The sequence below is a fragment of the Danio aesculapii genome, chromosome 24 (genome assembly GCF_903798145.1).
Source record: "Danio aesculapii chromosome 24, fDanAes4.1, whole genome shotgun sequence".
In the NCBI taxonomy this organism is placed as follows: domain Eukaryota; kingdom Metazoa; phylum Chordata; class Actinopteri; order Cypriniformes; family Danionidae; genus Danio; species Danio aesculapii.
The window spans coordinates 30,987,004-31,009,807 of NC_079458.1; the positions used below are offsets into that span (position 1 = coordinate 30,987,004).

Below are 22,804 nucleotides of genomic sequence, written 5' to 3' on the forward strand. Positions count from 1 at the left end.
TAAAGAACTTTTGGTGGATAAAGATAAATATTATAAACATGTTTTTTGCTTTGTTTTTTTTTGTGGTTTTTTTCCTTTTTGTTTTTTTTTTCTTTTTTTCTTTTCATTTACAACATGATGGAGGATGAAGGAACATAATGCATTTTGGTTTTGATTGAAAACATGTGCAAGTTTTCAAAAAAACTTTGTTACCATCTTGTGTAAACTAAACTACAAAAACAGGAGTTTGTGAAAATGTTGACATGGTTTGTATGCGTGCACATCCTGCTCAGTAAACAAGCACGCATGAGTTTGTTACAACCAAAACAACAATGGCAGAGTACAGGACTGTGTTTGCGCAGGTGTGTGCTATAGTGTTTCTTTGCAAAGTGCCATTGACACATACACAATGCAGTTTCTTAGTTCTTAGGCAAAAGTCCTGTGCTGTATATCTTACCTAAAAAGCTAAATTGAACATGAAGCAATGCATATCTAATCTATATGCTTAGGCATGCTTCCTTGTATACAAATAGTCATATAATTGCCTCATTGTTACATTTATGCACAAACACACACACACCCTCATGATCTCCCATGTAAGAAGATTAGACTAATGTAACACACTTTGAGCTTTGCCTTGAGTATGTTGTTGTGTAATCAGCTACCTTTAAAAGAACCGTATGTCACCTTTAACCAGCACTGACATCATAATCTTATCCAGATTGCATGTGTTTGTGTGTTTGAACACTACAACAAAAGGTTATAAATAGAAGAAACATTTTTGATTTTCTGAAACTGAATTTTTTAGTGAAAGTTTCTTTAAAGAAACATTTTTCTTGGTGTGAAGAAACACATTTTGTCGACTTTAAAGGTTTCATGTATCTTAAAAGTCTTTTATGGAACCATTGATGCCAAAAGAGCTGTCATTTTTAAAAATGTGAGGAGTTTTGTGTTTGATTTGCTTCATTTGTTCACAATGTGTCAGTCGAGGAAACATTATATAATCACAGTCTTGATGTATTTGCAAAAACATTTGGAATTATGCCAACACGAAGACGAAGTGAACCTGAAGCACTTTGCTTTTACATACATGTCATCATTTCTGCAAAACACCCAGAAACTACTGAAGTGTGCCCAGAGGCTGACCGAAACTGAACTGGAGTTTCTCATGACACTTGTTTCTCTCCTGCATCATTTGAGTTGTCTGCATGTTGACTGTAAATTGCTATCAACTTCTTAAGCTAAAGAGTTATTTTTATATACGTTTTGTCACTTGCATAGTAGTTGTTCACTGTACTGTCTATAATGTTTACACAGAAACCATTTTATACCATTGTTTGTAAACGCTATATATATATATATATATATATATATATATATATATATATATATATATATATATATATATATATATATATACTAAAAGCCAGTCTTTTATTATTTTTTTGTATTTTTTCAGACATTACTTTTTCAGAAGTTTTTATTCTTTCATATATTTATTTTATGTTTCCTTTTTCTAAAATGTATGCTTTTATTCACCAATGATGTGTTAAATTGCCTAATTAATTAATCTTTGAATTATATTGTCAGGATTAAAAGTTATTCTAAGACTCCAAGATTTTAATGTTCTTGCAGCAAGGGAACAATACAAAAGAAACGCAAGAGGTTTCATTCTGATTGCTCAAAGGGCATACCTTCGAGACCAATTTTTATTCAGGCATGCAAACAAATGATGAAGCATTGTCTTTAATCATTTGTCTTGAATAATATTAATATAAATATTTAAAAAATATGTTTTCAAAATTGATAATAGTTACTAAGAACCAATAATCATTGGTAATAAATTACCACCAAATCATCATATTAAAATCAATCTTGTAGGATCGTGTGACAGTAAAGACGGAGAAAATTCTGTTGGAAATTCTGTTATTTTAATAAATTCAATTATAATTACAAATATATTTATTTATTTATTTTTACAAATATTTCCCAAGTGATTTTTAACAGAGCAAGGAATTTTCTCACAGTATTTCAAACATGTTTTTCTTCCTTTCTTTTCAAGGACTTTTTTTTTGTTGAGCTGGAAATTAAATAAATAAATAAAATGAATGAGTGAATGAATACAGTAAATAAATACAATTAATAAATGAATGATTGAATGAATAAATAAATAAATACAATAAATATACGAATGAATGAATGAATGAATGAATGAATGAATGAATGAATGAATACAATAAATTAATGAATAAATAAAATAAAACTGATAAGGTCAATATTGTTGTTATTATAATTTTTTGGACTGGCTACAAAACAAACCACTGTTTTCCAGTAACTTGCCTAATTAACCAAACTAACCTAGTTTACCTAATTACGCCTTTACATTTCACTTTAAGCTGAATAATAGTATCTTGTAAAATAACCAGTAAAATATTATGTACTGTCATCAAAATCATTTAATGATTATAAAAGACAAAATCATTTAACTATTATAAATTATTTATTAAAACTATTATGTTTCAAAAGTGTGTTTAAATAATTTGTCTCTTCATTGAACAACAGTACTTGGGATATATTTAAAAAAGAATTGATAATAATTTAGTTTTCAACTGTATAAAATGAAAACAGAAAAAAGTCGGCAAATCTCTGCTCCACAATACAAAATTGTCTTTAACGGTCAATCAAGAAAATTAAACCCACAAGCCTCTATGCAACACTTAATTACATAAAAAAAATGTCATAGCCTTTTTTTTTGAATGATTTTTCTTATGTACTGGACATTTTGTGTGTGTGTTTTGCTTGGCAGATTTCCCTGCTCCGCGGCCCGGTCAGCCTGGCAGAGCTCCTCCAGTCAGAAGCGTGTCTCTGGACATGAACATGCCTACTAAAAGCGCTCAGGGTCAGTATCCTATGATGAGGAACAGCAACCCCTACTCAATCATGCAGCAGCAAGGCATGATGGGAAACCACGCCGTCATGCCCAATCAGCCCAACATGGTCAACGCAGGTGAGTTTGGAAGTGCTGTGCATCTCAGCTATGGTTAAATGTACAATAACACATCACCAAAGATAAAAATGAAGAGCTTATGAGAGGAAAGTTCCAGTGCTGCTTTGACCAAATGGAAACCACAGTTTCATTGTGATCAGTGCTGCACAGTCAAGTGTGACGCTTTTGACTGTAAGCAAGGTGAATGTGCAAAATGGCACTAAAGTGCTGAGTCAGATCCAAAGCAAGACCCTCTGTTGTGTTTACTTGTGTTTACTAACTGTTTATTCAGTTAAACATGAATTTTGAACTGTAGGTCTACATAAAGGACTGCGCACACACACACACACATGGTGAAATGCGTAATTTTTTTTTCTTTCCATTTGCCGTGCGTTATTAAATTCCATAACACTCTCAATAGTCCTTACTCCTTATTTGTGTCTAATACCCCAGTTTGTCATGAGAGCATGAATGAAATGTTCATGAGTGAAAGTGAAACTGCCGAACTGCAGTTAAAGTCACCCAAAATTACAGGAAACGCTTACATGAAAGTACTTCACGTAAAAACCTTAATTATAATATTGTCTATTAAGGCAAATAACTAGATTGCAGATGTCCATGTAAGCCTAGTCAGTAGTGTCTTTGAAGTAAGTGAAAGATCCAGAAATATATCCTGCTGATTTGATTCAGAAGGCCACCTTTTTTGTCAGGCGGCTCACCGGTTTGACTTTCATTTACCGTCATTCATTTTAAAAAGCACCTGCTTTATTTTATTTGTATATGTTTTACTCAAACGCATAAACTCTACAGGTGCCTGATAGTTAGATGTGTAGCTAACGTTAATCAGATTCACTCTAGTGAACTGCATCCATGTTAGCAGGTCATGTTTGATGTGGTAATTTCACAGAAGGAATACACACAGGTTCGAAGACTTGTTCTCGCCGTAGTGCAATTCTGCCAGGTATACAGTACATCCGCGCTAAAATATCAAGGTGAAAGACATCATAGTTTGCGTAGAACAGACCCAGCTCCCAACCCAACTTTGAGAATATATTAATGGCGATATATTTTTTTATCGCCCGATAAGAGTCTTGAGTCAACGCAGCATGTTAATGTCAATAACGGCCCACCACCAATATATGTATATAGTTGAAGTCAGAATTATTAACCCCCTTGTTTGTTTTTCCCCCAATTTCTGTTTAGCGGAGAGATATTTTTTCAACACATTTCTAAACATAATAGTTTTAATAACTCATTTCTAATAACTGATTTATACTGATTGATAGATATTTTTCAAGACACTTCTATACAGCCTAAAATGACATTTAAAGGCTTAACTAGGTTAATTAGGTTAACTAGGCAGGTTAGGGTAATTAGGCAAGCTATTGTATAATGGTGGTTTGTTCTGTAGACTGTCGAAAAAATCTAGCTTAAAGGGGCTAATGTGTGTGTGTGTGTGTATATATATATATATATATATATATATATATATATATATATATATATATATATATATATATATATATATATATATATATATATGTATGTGTATATATTTTGATTTCTATATTTTTTTATTTATTTTAAGACAAGAAAAACATTAAGAAAACATAAATCAGCAAAGATTCTTAAAATTCAAAGATTCTAGATTCGTATTCTTAACAGAATTAAATAGAGGATTCAAATTTTTATCAAATTTGTCACTGAAGCCACTGGAGCTTATTTATTTCTATATATAGAAAAGACAGCAAATCTTCTAGCCATGAGAGAGTGGGAGGAGGTTTAGGAGCCTTCCAGTGTATTCTTTCACTTTGATATTTTAAATAACCTTTGTGAAAATAAAATATAGGAGAAATAAATGTTCCATCTTTGTTTAACCTAACAAAAATATAAATAAAGTGAAACGGCATACTTATCTGACCTGTACTTACTCAAATACATACTATAATTGGTGGTCATAATAGGTTGTATATTTAAATGATTCTAAATGTTTTACTGACAAATGAGGTAAAATAATGACTTAAAGGATAGTGACCAAGTGTTCAAAATGTCAGTAAATTAGTTTCATAAAATGATTATTGCTCTAAATATGCCTGGCAATAGTTTTTGGTATTTAAAGTAGGGCTGCACAATATATAGTAAAATTATTGTTATTGTGATAATGCAATAATTATATTCAATAGTATATGTGTGATAAATTACATTTATTTTATGCACTGGTTATTTATCTAAATTTGAGCAACCAGATGGGGCCTTGTTTTTCTCCGCCTCCCCAGTAGTTGCTGTTCTGCTATTGGCTTGAGCGGCCCAAATGTGAACCTGAAGCTACGGTCACACTGGGCTTTGTGTGTGCGAAATTCTGTCGTGCAGCGCTGCGAAAAGGGGTGGGATTAAACAAGATGATTAGACATTAAAAAAGCGAGCGATTGCTCCATGTTTTAAATTTCTGTCCAGAGAGGTCCTGTTTTGATCCTCGATTGGTCTCACGCAGTCAAGTGATGCGATTTCGCAGGTCAGAGTTCACCAAGCTTGAACTTTGCACCGCAGCAACATGCGAAACTTGACGCATGACCCCGCGTTTCCGGTCTGACGCATTCGCGTGCGTATGAATGGAAGTCTATGGGAGGAAAAGCCAAGTGTGACCGCAGCTTAATGCTGAAAATAAATACTTTTGGCAGATGTGGATACACGAGAGGAAAATGACAACAGCCAATCAGTCAGAGGTTTTCACTCATTCATAGTGTTCCCACTAATTGTTTGCACCTGGACAGCTATTTAGCCTCAGTTAGAATTAACTAGATCTGAAAATATAATTTTCCTGTTTATTTTGATATCAATGATTTGAAAACACAGCTAATAAAAATAGCATTTTTGTAGGAAAATTATATATCGTTAGAAATATTGTCACAATACTCTGCAACATCGCATATTTTTCCAGCGTCGTGCAGCCCTGATCTAATGTTTTTTACACTGAATGACATTAAATAGCCGTCTTCTGTGGATCATTAATAAAATGTATAATATTTTTATTTGTTGCTCTGAAACAGGAGGCATTAAAGGGAGAGTTCACCCCAAAAAAAATCATTTGTTGAATACAAAACAATATATTGTGATTAATGATGGAAAAAAACAGCCATTGACGTCTTTAGAGGTCTTCATAAACATTCTTCAGTATATCTTCCTTTATGGGGATGAGTAAATGGTGATAAACTTTTTGGGTCAACAAATAAAAAATTATCTCTTTAGTTGAAAATCCCTTTTTGTGTTTCACTTATATAATATAAGTTACCTTAATATTGGAACCCTTTTCTGTTTCTTCAAGGAGTCATGGGTAATAATGGTCCCCGAGTAGGCATGCAGCAGGACGGTTGGGGTGCTCAGGGTCCCGTCGGCAGCGCAGCTTCACCCGCCACAGCTGCTCCCGCTGGCCAGCACTCTCACCCGCAGGGGGCGCTGCACACCCGCATGGTGCCCAATCCTGCCACAGGAATGCCCATGAGACCCAACAGCCAGCCTGGACCCAGACAGATGCTGCAGCCCCAGATGATGGCCAATGGTAACATTGAACGTTTTCATAGTCAAAATGGAGACATTCAGTATTAGAGCTCAGCAAAAAGTGATGAGTGTATAACTCCAGTAATAGACTATAATAAATCAGAAATCACCTTTAACTAGGGATGTGTGATATGATGAATTGGGTTTTCACTATGATGATTGTATCTGGCTAAAGCACACATTGTGTACAGTTCTGGTGCCTCTGTCTCAATATACTGTACAATGCGACATATATTCACTTCAAATATTACTCACAGAACACTTCACTTACTCATAATGACAAAAGAACATTAGTTTAACATGCTTTATATCATTACCGGTTAAACATTTCATCTGCATGCTGCACACTTTTTAAATGACATTATTATTTTTACCATTTATACCAGATGCCGAATTGGTCACTTTAGGGGTGCTTTCACACTTGGTTTAATTGACAAACCCAAGTTCAACCTTCTCGGCTGGTTTATGTTCACACCGTCTTTTTTTTCCTTCTGAACCCCTGTACACTTGCATCATCAAACAGCTGTTTTTGTGTACAGCTGTTGCAGACGGCCACGGAAGACAAGGCGCCAAAATAGAAAGACGTATACACATCGTGGTCATTCTGCTTTTACTGGATCTTTTGGTTTTGGTAACATACAGAGAGCGACTTGTGTCCATCTGCTGCAAAAAAAAATATCAAAAACATTCAGAACATCACGTGATGTCTGCAGAAGTTGTTTTTGTAGGAGACAAGCAGTCATTATTCCTGTTTTAGTCCTAAAGTTTGTTGTACTGTTGGTGGTTCACTTCTGTTAATTGGAACTGGACCAGAGTTTGCGCGAACCATACCTCAGACCACCTCTTTCAGGTGGACTCAGGTACAGTACAGTTCATGGGTGCGCACCTGAGTTCATAAGAGGTACTCACACTATGTACAGTTGCCTTGAACTATGCCAAAGCACGCTTGTCCCCCTTCCCCTCTCCCTCGACGGCCTGCATTCACATTGCATTTGAACCTGAGCACACTTGTGTCATCGATGATGTGCTGTTCAGTTTAAGAAGAGCTCTTGCTCAGCACAGTGGAGATTTCTTTAGTTATTTTGATGTAGTTGTTTGGGATACAGTGACACGCAGTCAAATATTTCGCAGAACAGATCAGCCACTTTTAACGCTCATAAACAATCATAAAGTCATCGTGCTGCAGGTGTTAGGAGGTTTGCTAAAAGTGCAGTTGTCGTGCAGTGAGAGGTTTGCGTCTTTAATAATCATCAACAGTTTGCGTTCATTGAACAGTAAGAATGATTAATAAATCTACATAAAACAGTCTCTTAAAGTCACGTCTCGTCTTCAGTTTTGGGCTCAGGTGCACTTTGCACGCACACTACAAGCTGAGCTTAAGTGAACCGCGCTCTGGCGCACCTTTCCAACCGGGCCAGGGCTGGCCAACTGAACTGCGCCTGAGCCCATACCAGAGCACTCACACTTCTCAAACGATCTGGGAAATGGGCCTTGGCACGGATCAGATAGCATAGTGTGAGTGCACCCTAAGACATTATTCACACTAGCCAAACGTACCGAACTCTGGCGTCAAAAGAACCCAGGTGCGGACCAAAGGTGCTCATGTAAAAGCACCCTATGTTGACACACTTGTATTTACAGCTAGAGTTTTAAAGCCAATGATAAACTTCAGGTGAAAGCTTAATGCGACTATTTTCAATTTCAGAAGATTGTTTTTACAGCATCGATGTTGTAATGTAATTACAATACATTCAGCGAAATGACTTGAGCATTCATTTAGTTGTTCAAGTTTAAAACGAGATGAGAGACCGTTGTAACCACTAGCACTGTCAGTAGCAACAGGCTGGCGCTGAAATTTAAAAGAAGAAAAAAAAGAAATCAGACCTTAAACATGGCAATTTTGTAATGGAAAGACAGTTCACCAGAAGCCCATGGGCTGCTTGGCTGAAAATTAAAAGTCTGTGTGCATATAGACTATTTAAAGATATTTATCAAAAATTTTACTGAAAAGTCTGATCTAATGTTATTTATATTATTTTATTTATGTATTTTTTACTTATTTGTTTATTTAATTTGTATTTATTTGTTTGTTAGATTTTATTTTTCTTTAAATGTATTGATTTATTTTGTAACAACTCTTATTGAAATATAAAGTTGTTATTGAAGTTATTATTATGTAATATGTATTTATCTACGTTGATCTTGCAATGAAATATATGTTAAGATAAGTTGCTCATTTGGCAATAAACACAAATATTATGTCTGCCATATTACCCAACCTTACTTTTAATCCTTTAACTGGCATCTTAACCGAAAGCAAAAATATGGTTATGAAGTTAAAGGAAGTTCAACTCATGTCTCTTAATCTTGTCCTTTATGCTTATAATTAATAATAAAAATGTGAAAACAAAAGATTTGAACTTATTATTCTATGTTATCATTTAAATATATTATTAAAAGTTTTTTCTGCTCCATTCATCAAAATGTTGTACAATAAGAAAAGTGCAAGTGTAAAACAGTCTCTGGGTTGAGCTGACTTTAATTCATTATTATAGTGTCTCTTTGACATGAATGCATTTACAAAGCAATTAGAATTGTATACTTTACTTTAATTGGGAAATAAAGGCTTTTTTGCAGCATAATAAAATTGTGATCAAGTAATACAGAGCAGCATTAAAGCAACAGCTCCACCTAAACTAAAAACTCTGTAAGCATTTGCTCATCCTCCGCTTGTTCCAAACCTACTTGAGTTTCTTTTTTCTGATGAACACAGAAGAAGATGTTTTGAAGAGTGTGGCTGGTCAAATCATTTCTACACTCCGAAAAATATTTCTGCTGCTTGTTTAAACTACTTATTTAAAATGAGTTGAAACAACACAATTCTTCAGGTTTTCTTTGGGGTAACTTAATTGTTTTATGTTCAATCAACTTAAAAATGTAAAAGCCATTAAGTTAACTTGATCGATTTTCATTGGGAGACATGAAGGGATTGTGTGGAACCCAGCATTTTTTACAGTGTAGGTCCCCATTGACTTCCATTGTATTTTTCTGAGGCATCCTTTAACTTTTTGATTATTAACAATAAACATTTCTACTTTTTTTTTAAGCATCAAAACAAAATCACAAGTTTGGAACTACTTAATGGCGTGTGAACTTTAACTTCCGGTTGAACTATCCATTTTACTCATCAATGTAAAGACTGCTCTTTTATTCCATTTTAATCTTGTTTTATCATCTACTGCTTGTTTCTCAGCTCAGTCAAACATGGACATAGGCATGGCTGGCCACCAGTTTCCCCAGCAACAAGCACCGCCCAATCAGACAGCTCCATGGCCAGACAGTGTGATGCCTATAGAGCCGGTGCCGTTTGGGAACCAGAGCAGGTAAACAGCATTTATTATTGTCACTATTGTTAGATCCTCCACATTACTGGAGGCGTGCACTGTCTGCACATGCTGATTTTGTCCTTCCATTTAATAAAATAACAAGGAAAAGGCACTCAGATAATGCGAAATCCCATCATTCATCATTCAGTTAGTCAATCAGGTTGTCTTTTCTGTATCAGTTCCATGTACGGCGGGTCTCAGGAGGAGGTGTTGTGCCCTCCTGCCTCTGAGGGTCCAGCTGATGAGGGGGCTTTACTCAGCCAGCTCTACACAGCCCTCAAAGATTTTGATGGCCTGGAGGAGATTGACCGTGCGCTTGGCATCCCAGCATTAGTGGGACAGGTACGTAAAGTCTTCTGAAAGCCTCTGGTGCTTTTATTTGTTCACTCTATTGAGCGGTGAATGTGATTTCACCATGTTTACCATTTTTAATGAAACTGGAACAACATTCCTGTCAGTTCCAAAAGCTTATTTTAAACTGAAACAGCATTGTCGTCGATCCCAGTTGTAAGAGCAACAAATAGTAACTTGATTTCTAGTTGATCATTTGTAAAAGTGGCAGAAGGTAGATTTTTCTGATCAATCATGTGTTGAACTGCATCCCAATCATCACAAATACTGTAGAAGACCTATTGGAACCCGCATGGACCCAACATTCTTACAGAAATCAGTGAAGTTTGGTGAAGGAAAAATCATGGTTTGGGGTTGCAATCAGTATTGGGGCGTGTGAGAGATCTGCAGAGTGGATGGCAACGTCAACAGACTGAGATATCAAGACATTTGTGCTGCCCATTACATTACAAACCACAGGAGAGGGCAAATTCTTCAGCAGGATAGCGCTCCTTCTCATATTTTAGCCTACACATCAAAGTTCATGAAAGCAAAGTAGGTCAAGGTGCTCCAGGATTGGCCAGCCCAGTTACCAGACAAGAACATTATTGAGCATGTCTGGAGTAAGATGAAGGAGGAGGCATTGAAGATGAATCCAAAGTATCTTGATGAACTCTGGGAGTCCTGCAAAAACGCTTTCATTGCCATTCCAGATGACTTTATTAATAACTTATCTGAGTCATTGCAGAGATGTATGGATGTAGTCATCCAAGCTCATGGAGTTTTTGAGTCATACACAATATTAAGTATTTTTCCACTGCACCATGACTTTATATTCTATACTGTACATTATTTCTGTTAAGTGACAAGACTTTTGTCTAAGCAAAGTCAGACCTTACTGTCCTAATTAAATAATTCAATATCAAAGCATGATCATATTTTATTTTGGTAAAATAAGCGTAATATGGAGGCCTTTGCCTTTCATTTAAGCCACTTCTGATACCAAATGATCAACTAGAAGTCAAGTTATTATTTGTTGTCCCTAAAGCTTGGCGACAAGACTTTTGTCAGGTAGTGTAGTTAATAAATTTTAGCTTTAAGAGATAAAAGCCTCAACACTGTTATTGTTTACCAGGCGTTTCCCTCTTTGTTTAGGTTATGGGAAGGGTTCTTTTTTTAAGCATTTGTAGGGTTGTTTTTGGATAGATGTTTGTTCAAGTTTTTTTTTTCCTTTTTTCTTTGCAAAATCACAGTAACCATATTGATCAATCAAAATATTAGATGCAACAACATACTTTTTTTCACTAAAAGACTGATTAATAAACATACATAAATAAATAAAAAAACACTCTGAAAATAAAAAAGCAATCTACTAAATGGCACAAAAAACATGCACGGGTAACACTTTAAAATAATGGTCCATTAGTTAAAGTGTTTACTAACATGAATAAACAATTAATAATAAATTTACTACAGTATGTATTCATCATTGTAAATGTTAGTTAGTGTTAGTTCATGTTCGTGTACTAATGCTAACAAGCACAATTTTGTATTTTAAGAATGCATTAGATCATGTTGAACTGCTTTACAAGTGTATTCATACTTTAGTTAATGCTAGTAAATACATTAACTAATGGGCCATTATTCTAAAGTCTTACCCATGCAAGTTAACGCAGTAACGCACACACTGAAGTCTCTTCTTCCGGGACAGAGAGGCGTCCATCAAAAATTAAGTAGCCAATAAGGGAAGAGCGCTGTTAAGCCCCCATTCACGAGAGGTTTGTGTCTGAATGTAAATTTGCATAGTGCAGAGGAAATTACAAAACAAAAACACTAGCAGAGCAGTGCATTCAAAACTGCACCAAAATGCAGTTTATTTGAAGATGATGTTAATTTTTTGCTTTTTCTCTTTTTTATTTTGACTAAAGCTTATTTTATTTGGCACAAATCCCATAAAAGTGGAATTTAAGTTTTCATTTAGCCAAAAAGCAAAACCTTTTGCCTAAATTTGCTACCAAACATGAAACCACAGAACTTTCATTTCCATTTCAGCACTATAACCACATGGGAACTTTCTTTTTGTTGACAACAGATTCAGAAGCCCTTCTCTTTATAAACTTTGCTCGAGACATGTCTTGTCTTGTCGCATGTAGTTGTGCAGTCTTGGTGATTTCATAATTTTGTTAAACTATATTCCTTCCTGTTGTAATAAGTATTTTAATAAATCAGCCAACTAGTGATATTACCCATAGTATCATACATGTCATTGCTTACTTTTACTCTGATTCAATTAATTAGCAAGCTGTTTTTCTTTAAAGTTATTTTAAATTAAAGTTAGTTGCTTTATCAAATAGATTCAGATACTGAATACTGTTCATGAGGTAAACTTGATCCTGTTTACAAACCGTTTTATTGTTTGTATTATTATTATTATTATTATTATTATTATTATTATTATTATTATTATTATTATTTTATTCAGTTTATGAAACTATTTTTTTGCTCAATGGTTCTGGTACTACAAAATACAGGACCAGAACTGCTTTCAAAAATGCTTTCAGTGTCCTTGTTACAATGTAATTTTCCATTTAAATACATTGTAATTTTAATTATATAAATGCACTATACTACATTTTTCAGCTGATGCTAATTTTAATAATCACCGGCTGATTTTATGTCAATACTGATAATGTAATATAAATAATCCAAATTATTTGTATCCTCATCCTTGTGTTCAGGCTCAGCCGGTGGAGCAAGATCAGTTCCCTGCTCAGGACCCTAGTATGATGATGGATCAGAAGCCACCTATGTACGGCCAGCAACAGTACGCCTCCTCCCCAGCAAACATGCAGCAGGCCGGATACACACCCATGCAGGACGCCACTTTCCACGGTTTGCAAGGACAGATGGGACAGAGACCCGGATACCCAATGCTCCGAATGCAGGCTAGACCGGGACTCAGACCCAGTGGAGTCGTCCCAAACCAACCCAATACACTCAGACTGCAGCTTCAGCACAGGCTACAAGCACAGCAGGTACACTTTCAACACACACACACACAAGAGCATGAAAGCAGAAAGTAGAGCAAAAGTGGCTCTTTTATTACTTATTTATTAGAATGACCTGAAAAATATTAAGTGCAATGAGCATTTAGTTTATTTAAACTGATTTCACCTAGGAATTGGATTATGTCGTCATTGTAATCACATTTAACAAACATCCTTGGAGGAGAACACATTAGGTTTGTTAATCGAAAGACTTCATCCTCTCAATATTATCTATTATGCATCATCTCTCTGTAGACATTAATACTACAGCTGATACTGTATTCTAATGTAAATCACGCTGGTGAAGTAGTGCTGTCTGTTCGCTGCCCCCGGCTGGACATTTCAGGAACTGATCTGTGACCTCATTTGGGGTTTATTTAGGGGTCATGCCTCATAACTGTTTGGTTTCTGATTATTTAACGGTATAGTTAGGAATAACGTATCCTTTTATAACTTCTAATTACAATAGAAATAGCTTTTATTTGAAAAAATATTGAGATTTGGAGGATTTATGATTTTACTATATTTATTTTTCTTTGAAACTTTCTGTTAATCAAAGACCCCCCCCCCCAAAGTTTTCAGAATTGATAGAAATAAAAACATATTGAAAGACAGTGAAATCAGTCAAATCAAGAGCTAAAAATACTAGAACTTTTTCAGTTTGTGTGTGTTTATGACACTGTATTCCAGTTTTATGGGTCATAATGAACCTTTTTAGGCTGACCAAAAATAAATTAAATATTATGTCTGGTATTGTTTTTAGAATGTATTTTAACTGCTATTAAAGGGACAGAAATAGAAAGTCATCCAATATGAAGGTATAAAGAATAAAGTATAAAAAATGATTTTTAGAGCCAAAAGTAATATATTTAGCCTGTTTTGTTTTTTTGGTTTGACCACAGAGTGCATTTTATGAATCACCAATGACCCCAGTTTTAAATAAAGAACAAATCTTTAATGTTCTACTTAGAGAGATGAAGTTTTCCTCACCGTTTACTCACACCCATGCAGTTCTAAACATTTATGATTTATTTTTTAGCTGAATAAAAACATGATATTATGAAAAAAATTGGGAACCAGCAGCCTTTGATATCCATAGTATAAGAACAAAACTACTATGAAAGTCGATGTCTGTTTTTTCCCAAAATTCTTCAGTTTGTGTTCAACAAAATAAAGAAGCACAATCAGGTTTGGAGCAAATAAAGGATGAGTAAAGGATGACTGAATTTTTATACCTACCTGGGGCAACGTTTTCAGAATTGATAGAAATAAAAACATTGAAAGGCACTAAATCAGTGAAATTAAGAGGTAAAATTATGTATAAAATTGTATAAGTATATTCTTTTCATTAGTGAACTAGAGCTTTTTTTCAGTCTGTTTGTGTTTGACACTGTATTCCAGTTTTATGGGTCATAATGAACCTTTTTTAGGTTGAAAAATATCATAGAAATGTTAAATTTCTAGAGCAATTTCTTTGTGTGTAAAGTCAACATCATACATACAAACAGTTGCTTAAATGTAGTAAAACATATTGCTTAAATATTGCATTAAAAGAAGTGCTTCATTTGAAATTATTATAATCTGTTATACATTGTGTCTCTCTCAGAATCGTCAGCCTATGATGAATCAGATGGGTGGAGTGTCAAATATGAACCTACCTCTCAGACCCAACGTTCCGAATCAGGTACGCCAAATCACTTCATACTACACAAGTGTCACTATACTGCAGCTTCAAGATGCTGCAGATGAAAATATTTTTAAAACCGTAGTGTCTCCAATACTGGTTAATCATAAGTCATTCCGTATGTGCAGCAGCTAAAGGGATAGTTCACCCAAAAATGAAAATGTACTCATAATTTTAAACGGAAGATATTTTGAAGAAAGCTCACCATCTGTAACCATTGGCTCCCATACTCCAAATACTGTTGAAGTCAATGGTTGCAGGTTTCCAGCTTTCTTCAAAATATATTCTTTAGTGTTCAACAGAAGAAAGAAACTCATAAAGGTTTGGAACAAGTGAAGGGTGAGTAAATGATGACGGAATTTTCATTTTTGGGTGAACTATCCCTACAAGCTACTTAAAATGTTTATTTGAAAACTTCAAAAATGATTATCTCAAATGTACATGAGCACATCAAACTCTGTGGATGTGCTGGCTCTGAAGATGCCACATGCTTAAAAGAAATTAAATATGAAAATATTTTTCTGTTCAATGCGATATCACAGTTATAATGATTAAAGGATAGTTCTGAACTCTGAGATCACACACAAAACAGTGTGAATTGTGAATATTAGTATTATTACTATTACTATTAATATTATTAGAACAGTGCGAGCTTGAATTTTAATAGTGTTTTCAAGGTTTGAAAAGTGCTTGGATTAAAATATAACTGGAAAATGCTTGAAAATGGCTTCAATTTGTCTTTGAAAAAGGTGTAAGAACTACCTGCCTATCATCGCTGACTCATGTTTAGTTGGTTGATACTACTTGCAGAGAAATCTTGCTTTTATACTTAGCCTTTTATACTTAACACATTCGTCATTGTTATGTTCTTTAAAATGACAGGGGGCGGTCAAAAGAAACCTACCGTAATGTCAGACGGATAAACAGAAAAGTAGAACGTGTCCGGAACTATGTCATATCATTAATATCATTGAAGATTTTTAAACTAATTATTTATATAAATTATTTTAGTGATTATAAAGATATTTTGAACCATTCAAGATTTTCTAAAATCTAACATTTATGCATCAATTGCTTTTGTTCATATTTGGACAGTTCCACCTTTTAAAGTTTATTAAAATATTATTGACAAGAGAACATGGATTACTCTAAAGTATATTTTCTTATTATGGCAAGAATAAAAGCAAAAAAAATAAAAAAAAATAAAAAAAAGCACTTTCTAAAACTCTAAAAACTAAAGACGTTTTTTATTTAGCCCACTGAACAATTCACACATTACTGTCTGGCTAGTTTGTCCTCTACTGATATGCCAAGAAGGCAATAATGGTCTAACAATCCTCACCATTATCACCTATAAACCTAAAAACAGGGTATCAGTATATTGTAAACCAATAGGTTAAAATATTCCTTTCCATTTATCAAAGAAATAATTTGTTCCTTAATTTTAGTTTTGTAAATATTAAATAGTTTTAAATTCAAAATTTAATATACAATATATTCAAAATACAATATACATCAGTATAAAACCTGTGAATGGTGGAAAAACATAATCTGTAATATTAATATTATTACTCAGGTTTTTCTAAACTTTTACAAAAATTTTCTTCCTTTCCTACTACTGTTGCAATGTCTAGCCAATAATTATTGGTCATCTGGTTCTCCCTATGATCACACATAGACGGATTATAAAGGTGTTTCTACAGTCGTAACTGTTTCAGACAAAATCTCTTCAAAGTGACTCCTATTTAACTCAAATTAAATGCGGCGCCGTGCAAACTGTCCGCTCGAGTCTCAAAAAAAAAAACGTGCGCTCTGCAAGCCAAACCTCCGCAAACACAGTGATGAAGTCACATTTGCCAAGCGTACTCAAGCAAACTAGCGGACGCGTCGAGTATAAACTAGGCTTTAGTCACTATTTAAATGGCATGTTTACTTACAGTTTACTTAGAGCTGCGCACATTCTCCTGTCAAGTTTTTATATATCTTTCAACCCCAGTTTTGTCTGTACCCCAAGTTTATAAATGAGATCTCAGAGCTCAGAACTATCCATTTAACTTCATAACTTTGTGATATTGTATAGAACAGAACAATGTTTTTATATTTAATTTCTCTTAAGCATGTGGCATCTTTACACTGTTATCAAAGACAATAAATCCACATCAAAGTTCCCAAAATAACCCACTCTGCATCTCCCAGGGGACAATCAACGCTCAGATGCTGGCCCAGCGGCAGAGAGAGTTGCTGAGTAATCATCTACGCCAGCGGCAGCTCGACCAGCAGCGGCAGCAGCAACAGCAGCAGCGCAGTCTGGCCATGCGGGCGCAGGGCCTCACCATGCCACCCAACATGGCGGCAGCCGCAGCAGGCATGCCGGGAGCCATGAGCAACCCGCGGATTCCCCAGGCCAACCCTCAGCAGTTCCCCTACCCGCCCAACTACGGTACAGGACTGGCCTCGCCGCCCCCTTCCACCAGCCCTTTCTCCCCCGGTTCACCCAACCTCCCTGCCCCTCAGCTGCTCTCCCACAGCGCCATGCATGGCTCTCAGATGAGTCTAGCTAACCAGGGGATGCTGGGCAGTCTGAGCGGACAGTTTGGGGCTGTTATGAGCCCTCAAATGCAGCACAGTGCCTTTCAGTTCCCCAGCTCAGGTACTGCCTGCCCTTTCTCTCTGTCTGTGTGTCATGCGCTTTCACACACACGCACAAACCACGCGCCATTGGCAGTATGACAGGCTTCATTTGAGTGAGCCGAGTGTGTGGTGGAAAATCGATGAGGTTCAGGGTTAATCAGGAAACCCAGTAGGTCAGATAAAGGTTAGGCGTGTTCATCTAGTCTTTTCTGTGAAAATATTAGACAATCATGAATATTGTTTGCTAAAAGTATTTAAGGATTAGTTGATGCCAAAAACATGATAATTTTGCGAAATACAGCTATTGAAAATATGAGCGTTCTCTTGACAGTTCTCAGTTGCTCTGCATTTATTATTATATATAATTCGAAGTTATATAATGTTATATAGAGGTATAATTAAAGATGTTTTACCTTATTTATTTGCTGTTGGAGATAGAAAGCTGATGTTATTTTTATTTGATAAAAAAAGATTAACAGCTTAAATTAATTAAATAGATGTTACCTTGGTTTCTAACTGAAATATAAAGTACTAAAACTAAAATCTTATGTATAAGTATAATTTATATGCATTTAAGTAATGTTAGTAACATAATAGTATAAATAATAACTAAAAAAGTAAAGTTTGTAGACAAACTTTATGGAGGCTTGAGAAAGCCTAGTCTGAATGTTTGAAGTAGTTTTACAGTTTAAAATAAAAGTAGTTTTAAGAAGTTTGAAACGGTTGGCATAGATAGATAAGTACATGTATGTTAACATGTTTCTAGTATGATTAGTATATCTGTTAATATGTTTCTAGTATGGATTAGTATGTTTCTAATATGAATTGATAAGTTGTTAGTAAAGATTGGAATGTTGTATGTTTCTAGTATGATTAGTATGTTAGTATGTTTTTAGTATGGTTCTAGTATGGATTAGGATGTTGTTAGTGTGTTTCTAGTATGGATTAGTAAATTGCTATTATAAATTGGTATGTTATTAGTATGGATTGGTATGTTGTTAGTATAAATTGGTATGTTGTGTGTGTTTCTAGTATGATTAGTATGTTTGTTAGTATGTTTCCAGTATGAATTGGTATATTGTTTCTAGTATGATTGGTGTGTTGGTAGTGTGCATTGGTATGTTATTAGTATGTTTTGAGTATGGATTAGTATATTTCTTGTATGAATTGGTAAGTTGTTAGTGTGAATTGGTATGTTGTATGTTTTTGGTATGATTAGTATGTTAGTATGTTTGTTGGTATGTTTCTAATAAGAATTGGTAAGTTGTTAGTATGGATTGGTATGTTGTATGTTTTTGGTATGATTAGTATGTTTGTTAGTATGTTTCTAGTATGAATTGGTAAGTTATTAGTATGGATTGTATGTTGTATGTTTTAAGTATGTTTCTGGTATGGATTAGTATATTGCTAGTACTAATTGGTACGTTATTAGTATGGATTGGTATGTTGTTAGTATAAATTGGTATGTTGTGTGTGTTTCTAGTATGATTAGTATGTTTGTTAGTATGTTTCTAGTATGAATTGGTATATTGTTAGTATGGAGTGGTACGCTGTTTCTAGTATGATTATTATGTTAGTATGTTTGTTTGTATGTTTTTAGTTGGAATTGGTAAGTTGTTAGTTGTTGATTGCTATGTTGTTAGTATGTTTCTAGTATGGATTAGTATATTGCTAGTATGAATTGGTATGTTGTTAGTATGGATTGGTATGTTGTATGTTTCTAGTAATATTCTTATATTAGTATGTTTGTCAGTATGTTTCTAATATGAATTGGTAAGTTGTTAGTATAAACTGGTATGTTGTTAGTATGTTTCTAGTATGGATTAGATTATTTCTAGTATTAATTGGTATGTTGTTAGTATGGATTAGTATTTTGTATGCTTTTAGTATGGTTAGTATGTTTGTTAGTATGTTTCTAATATGAATTGGAAAGTTGTTAGTATGGATTGGTATATTGTTAGTATGTTTCTAGTAAGATTAGTATGTTAGTATGTGTGTTAGTATGTTTCTAGTATGCATTAATATATTGTTAGTATGGATTGATATGTTGTATGTTTCTACTATGATTGGTTTGTTAGTATGTTTGTTTGTGGATGTTCAATGTAAAGTTAATGGCTGCTTTTTTTCAATGGCAGTGTATGGAACAGGTGCTAAGGTGCCTTAAGTGGTTGCTAGGTTGTGGCTAGTAAGTTGAAAGGTCATCTGTGATTGGAAGATTGGTAGTCTGAGGTAAATGAGCCCAAACTTTAGTCTGTATGACAGTCTGGTGCAAAGTTATGAGGCCACAAAATTTAGTCCAATGTTAAGTCAGTGACACTTATCATTATTCCAGGTCAGTTTTTCGGAGAACCATAAGTCAGATCAGTTGGAAAAGAGAGCAACTTAATTCATAGTTAATTCTTAGGTTTGGAGTTAGTTTGGTGGTTGTAGTATGAACTGTCTAGGAGGTGATGCGTTCTTAAAATAATAATAATAAAGTAATAATAAACATAATAGTATAAATAATAACAATACAAATAATTCAGATTTTACTTTCCTGAAAAAACAAATGTCATTTGTTTATTGATTTTAAAAAAAAGTTCAGTATTTGTCACAGTATATAATAAAAAAAAAAATAAATAAAAAAAAGAGTAATATTATTACTGTATTTTGGAGCTGTCTCAGTGATTATTTAGGCTGTAGAAGATGCCCTTGTGTTGCTGTTCAGTCAAGTGCCATGAGATAATTTTTATACTAGATAAGTAGTATTAAATAATTGTATTTATGTAGCACCCTTCAAAGATCATAATGGTTATGGTCGATTGTGGCACTAGAGGGCAGAAGAGTCACTTAAATGTTTCCCTACATCAAATGAAGTGCATGTAATCAGAATAAATTACAGCAATATTCAAGGTTATTTTTCTGCAGGCATCATTCTGTCTATTAACACAAACAAAACAACCAAAAATATGATTCATCACTTGAAATCGGTAATAATTTGCATATTTTAATCTTCATCACACATGCACAGTGAACCTATTATTCTTTCTTTATTACTTGCATTTTGCATTCATTAGTTTATAAATAAAAGATCAGGTTTAGCACAATTCAACAAATCTGGATACATTTTGATTCAATATTTAGAGTCACAACCCAGAATATTGAGCTTTGCACACAGTAACTCAATATTACAGATCCAAAGTCAGTGTATTTTTTATGTCAAGCGTCCGCTGTGTTAATATGTTGATAACTGTGCTTTGTCGATGCCTGTGCTGTGTGTCGTGTCGGTGTCTGTCCTGCCTAGACTAATTGGCTGATGGTGATCAGTGGAGGCGGAGCAGTTGATTTTTAAACCAATTAAGCGGTGACCCAGACCCCACCCCCATTCCCCGCCCACCCTCTTCTCTCTAACACTAACCTGCATGTGTACCTCTTGACTCACTGCCTGCTTCTAACACCTCTAAATCCCTCCTGATTCCTCCTGTTTGATCATGGAGACATGATTCTGCTATGACATTTTAAACAGAGATGATCAGCTAATTAGTTTGGTTTAAAAGAAATGAGTGATTGGTTTGCTTCTAGTTGTATGTTTCGCCACCTTGGAATTATAAGATTTCATCTGCATTCTGAGTAGACTGTAAAAAAAGATCTGTTAATTAACAGTTTAAGTATTTTGTGATTCACACGTGTTTACGGTTTATTTACGGTTGTGAATTGCATTATGGGAGTTTGATCTCTGCTCTGTCGACTTTTGATGTTGAAAATTCAACTTTAGAGTTTAACAAGGTGACTTTTAATGACATTTTAGTTGATTGAAACTTTATAATGTATAAGAATTTATATAGAGAGAAATAAACCTGTAAAATAACAGAAAATGTACTGGCAGTTTATTACTAGGTTTTTGTACCGGGATATATAACACTAATCCAGACAATAAATCACTTTAAACTATTAAAATGTTTATAAAATTCACTTTTTTTTTTACTTTTGAAGGTTAAAAGTTGTTGGAAGAAAGATCAAGGACCCATAATGCAATTAAAAATAAATAAATGGAGAGGGCTATTATTTAAAATCTGCAACAATTAAGGTTTTAATATAAATTATTATGTTGAGACATGAATTTAAACTTGGACATAATATCAATCATCTTCCACTTAATAATGATCCTATTTGATCTGATTGATGATTGGCTCACAAACAGAACCTTATAGAACCAAGTAAAAAAAATTTACCTTAAAAAAAACAGTATAAATAAATAGTCTCAACCTTAAATAAACTCAACCTTGACCAAAATACATCCAAATCTTTAAAAAAGTATAATTCTGAGGTGGCCGTTTGTGTCTATAATAATTTAAATCATCTTTCCTGTCATAGTTAATGATTATAATTCATTTCTTGCTGCTGAATGTGAGAAAGATTGAATGTGATAATTTTCATAACATTTACAGTATAATGGAATTTTCAAGCCGAGGTTTGTCTCGTCATGTCTGTGTGTTTGTCAGGTATGAGTCAGCAGTCAGACGGTGGGTTTGGTGGCGCTGCGACCCCTCAGAGCCCCCTCATGTCACCCAGGATGGGTCACGCTCAGAGTCCCATGATGCAACAGGCGCAGAGCAACAGCTCTTTCCAGTCGTCTCCGGATATGAACGGCTGGCCGCAGGGCAACATCAACACCAACAGGTGGAGCTTTAGTTTAGCTTGTGGGACTTGGATGTATACTCCTTTATAACTTGGAAAGTTTATTGGAATATTTTAAGCAGATTAAATTATTCATTTACATAAGTAGTTTTATTTTTACTGAACTGTTGTTTAGAACTTTGGAGATTTTTTTAAAAAGTAATGAATCATTTTCTTTTGTTAGAGTCTATTTAATTGATTAGAAATGATGAAATACATTTGTAATGTATTAAAAGATTGATTATAGATGTAAATGCTGTCCTTTTGAACATTCTATTGAACAACAATTCCTTAAATCGAGTTAATCAAGGTTCCACAAAAATATTAAGTAGGCAAACTATTTTCAAAATCAATAGGAAATGGTTCTTGAGTATGTAATGGTTTCAGAATTGTGGGATATATATGTTATATAGGGTTCCCACAGGTCAAGGAATTTTTGTAATATCGTAGATTTTTAAATGGTCTATTCAGACATTAAAAGTCAGGATTTTTTTTCAAGTCATGAAATATCAGGAGTTTTTGTCTGAACTTTAACATTCCAAAGCATAAC

General features: G+C 34.3%; 1 protein-coding gene across 4 annotated transcripts in view; it reads left to right on the forward strand.

Annotated features, from left to right (window-relative positions):
- ncoa2 (nuclear receptor coactivator 2) overlaps positions 1–22,804 on the forward strand; it is a 218,537-nt gene that overhangs the window by 181,452 nt on the left and 14,281 nt on the right. For 3 of the 4 annotated variants that reach the window (XM_056451064.1, XM_056451063.1, XM_056451065.1), the window contains exons 13-20: positions 2,786–2,986; positions 6,288–6,521; positions 9,774–9,903; positions 10,086–10,248; positions 12,975–13,271; positions 14,890–14,967; positions 17,164–17,617; positions 22,080–22,257. In XM_056451064.1, coding sequence (XP_056307039.1) covers positions 2,786–2,986; positions 6,288–6,521; positions 9,774–9,903; positions 10,086–10,248; positions 12,975–13,271; positions 14,890–14,967; positions 17,164–17,617; positions 22,080–22,257 — 1,735 coding nt within the window. The remainder of the gene's footprint in view (positions 1–2,785; positions 2,987–6,287; positions 6,522–9,773; positions 9,904–10,085; positions 10,249–12,974; positions 13,272–14,889; positions 14,968–17,163; positions 17,618–22,079; positions 22,258–22,804) is intronic. The other variant, XM_056451066.1, reaches the window with a different exon arrangement.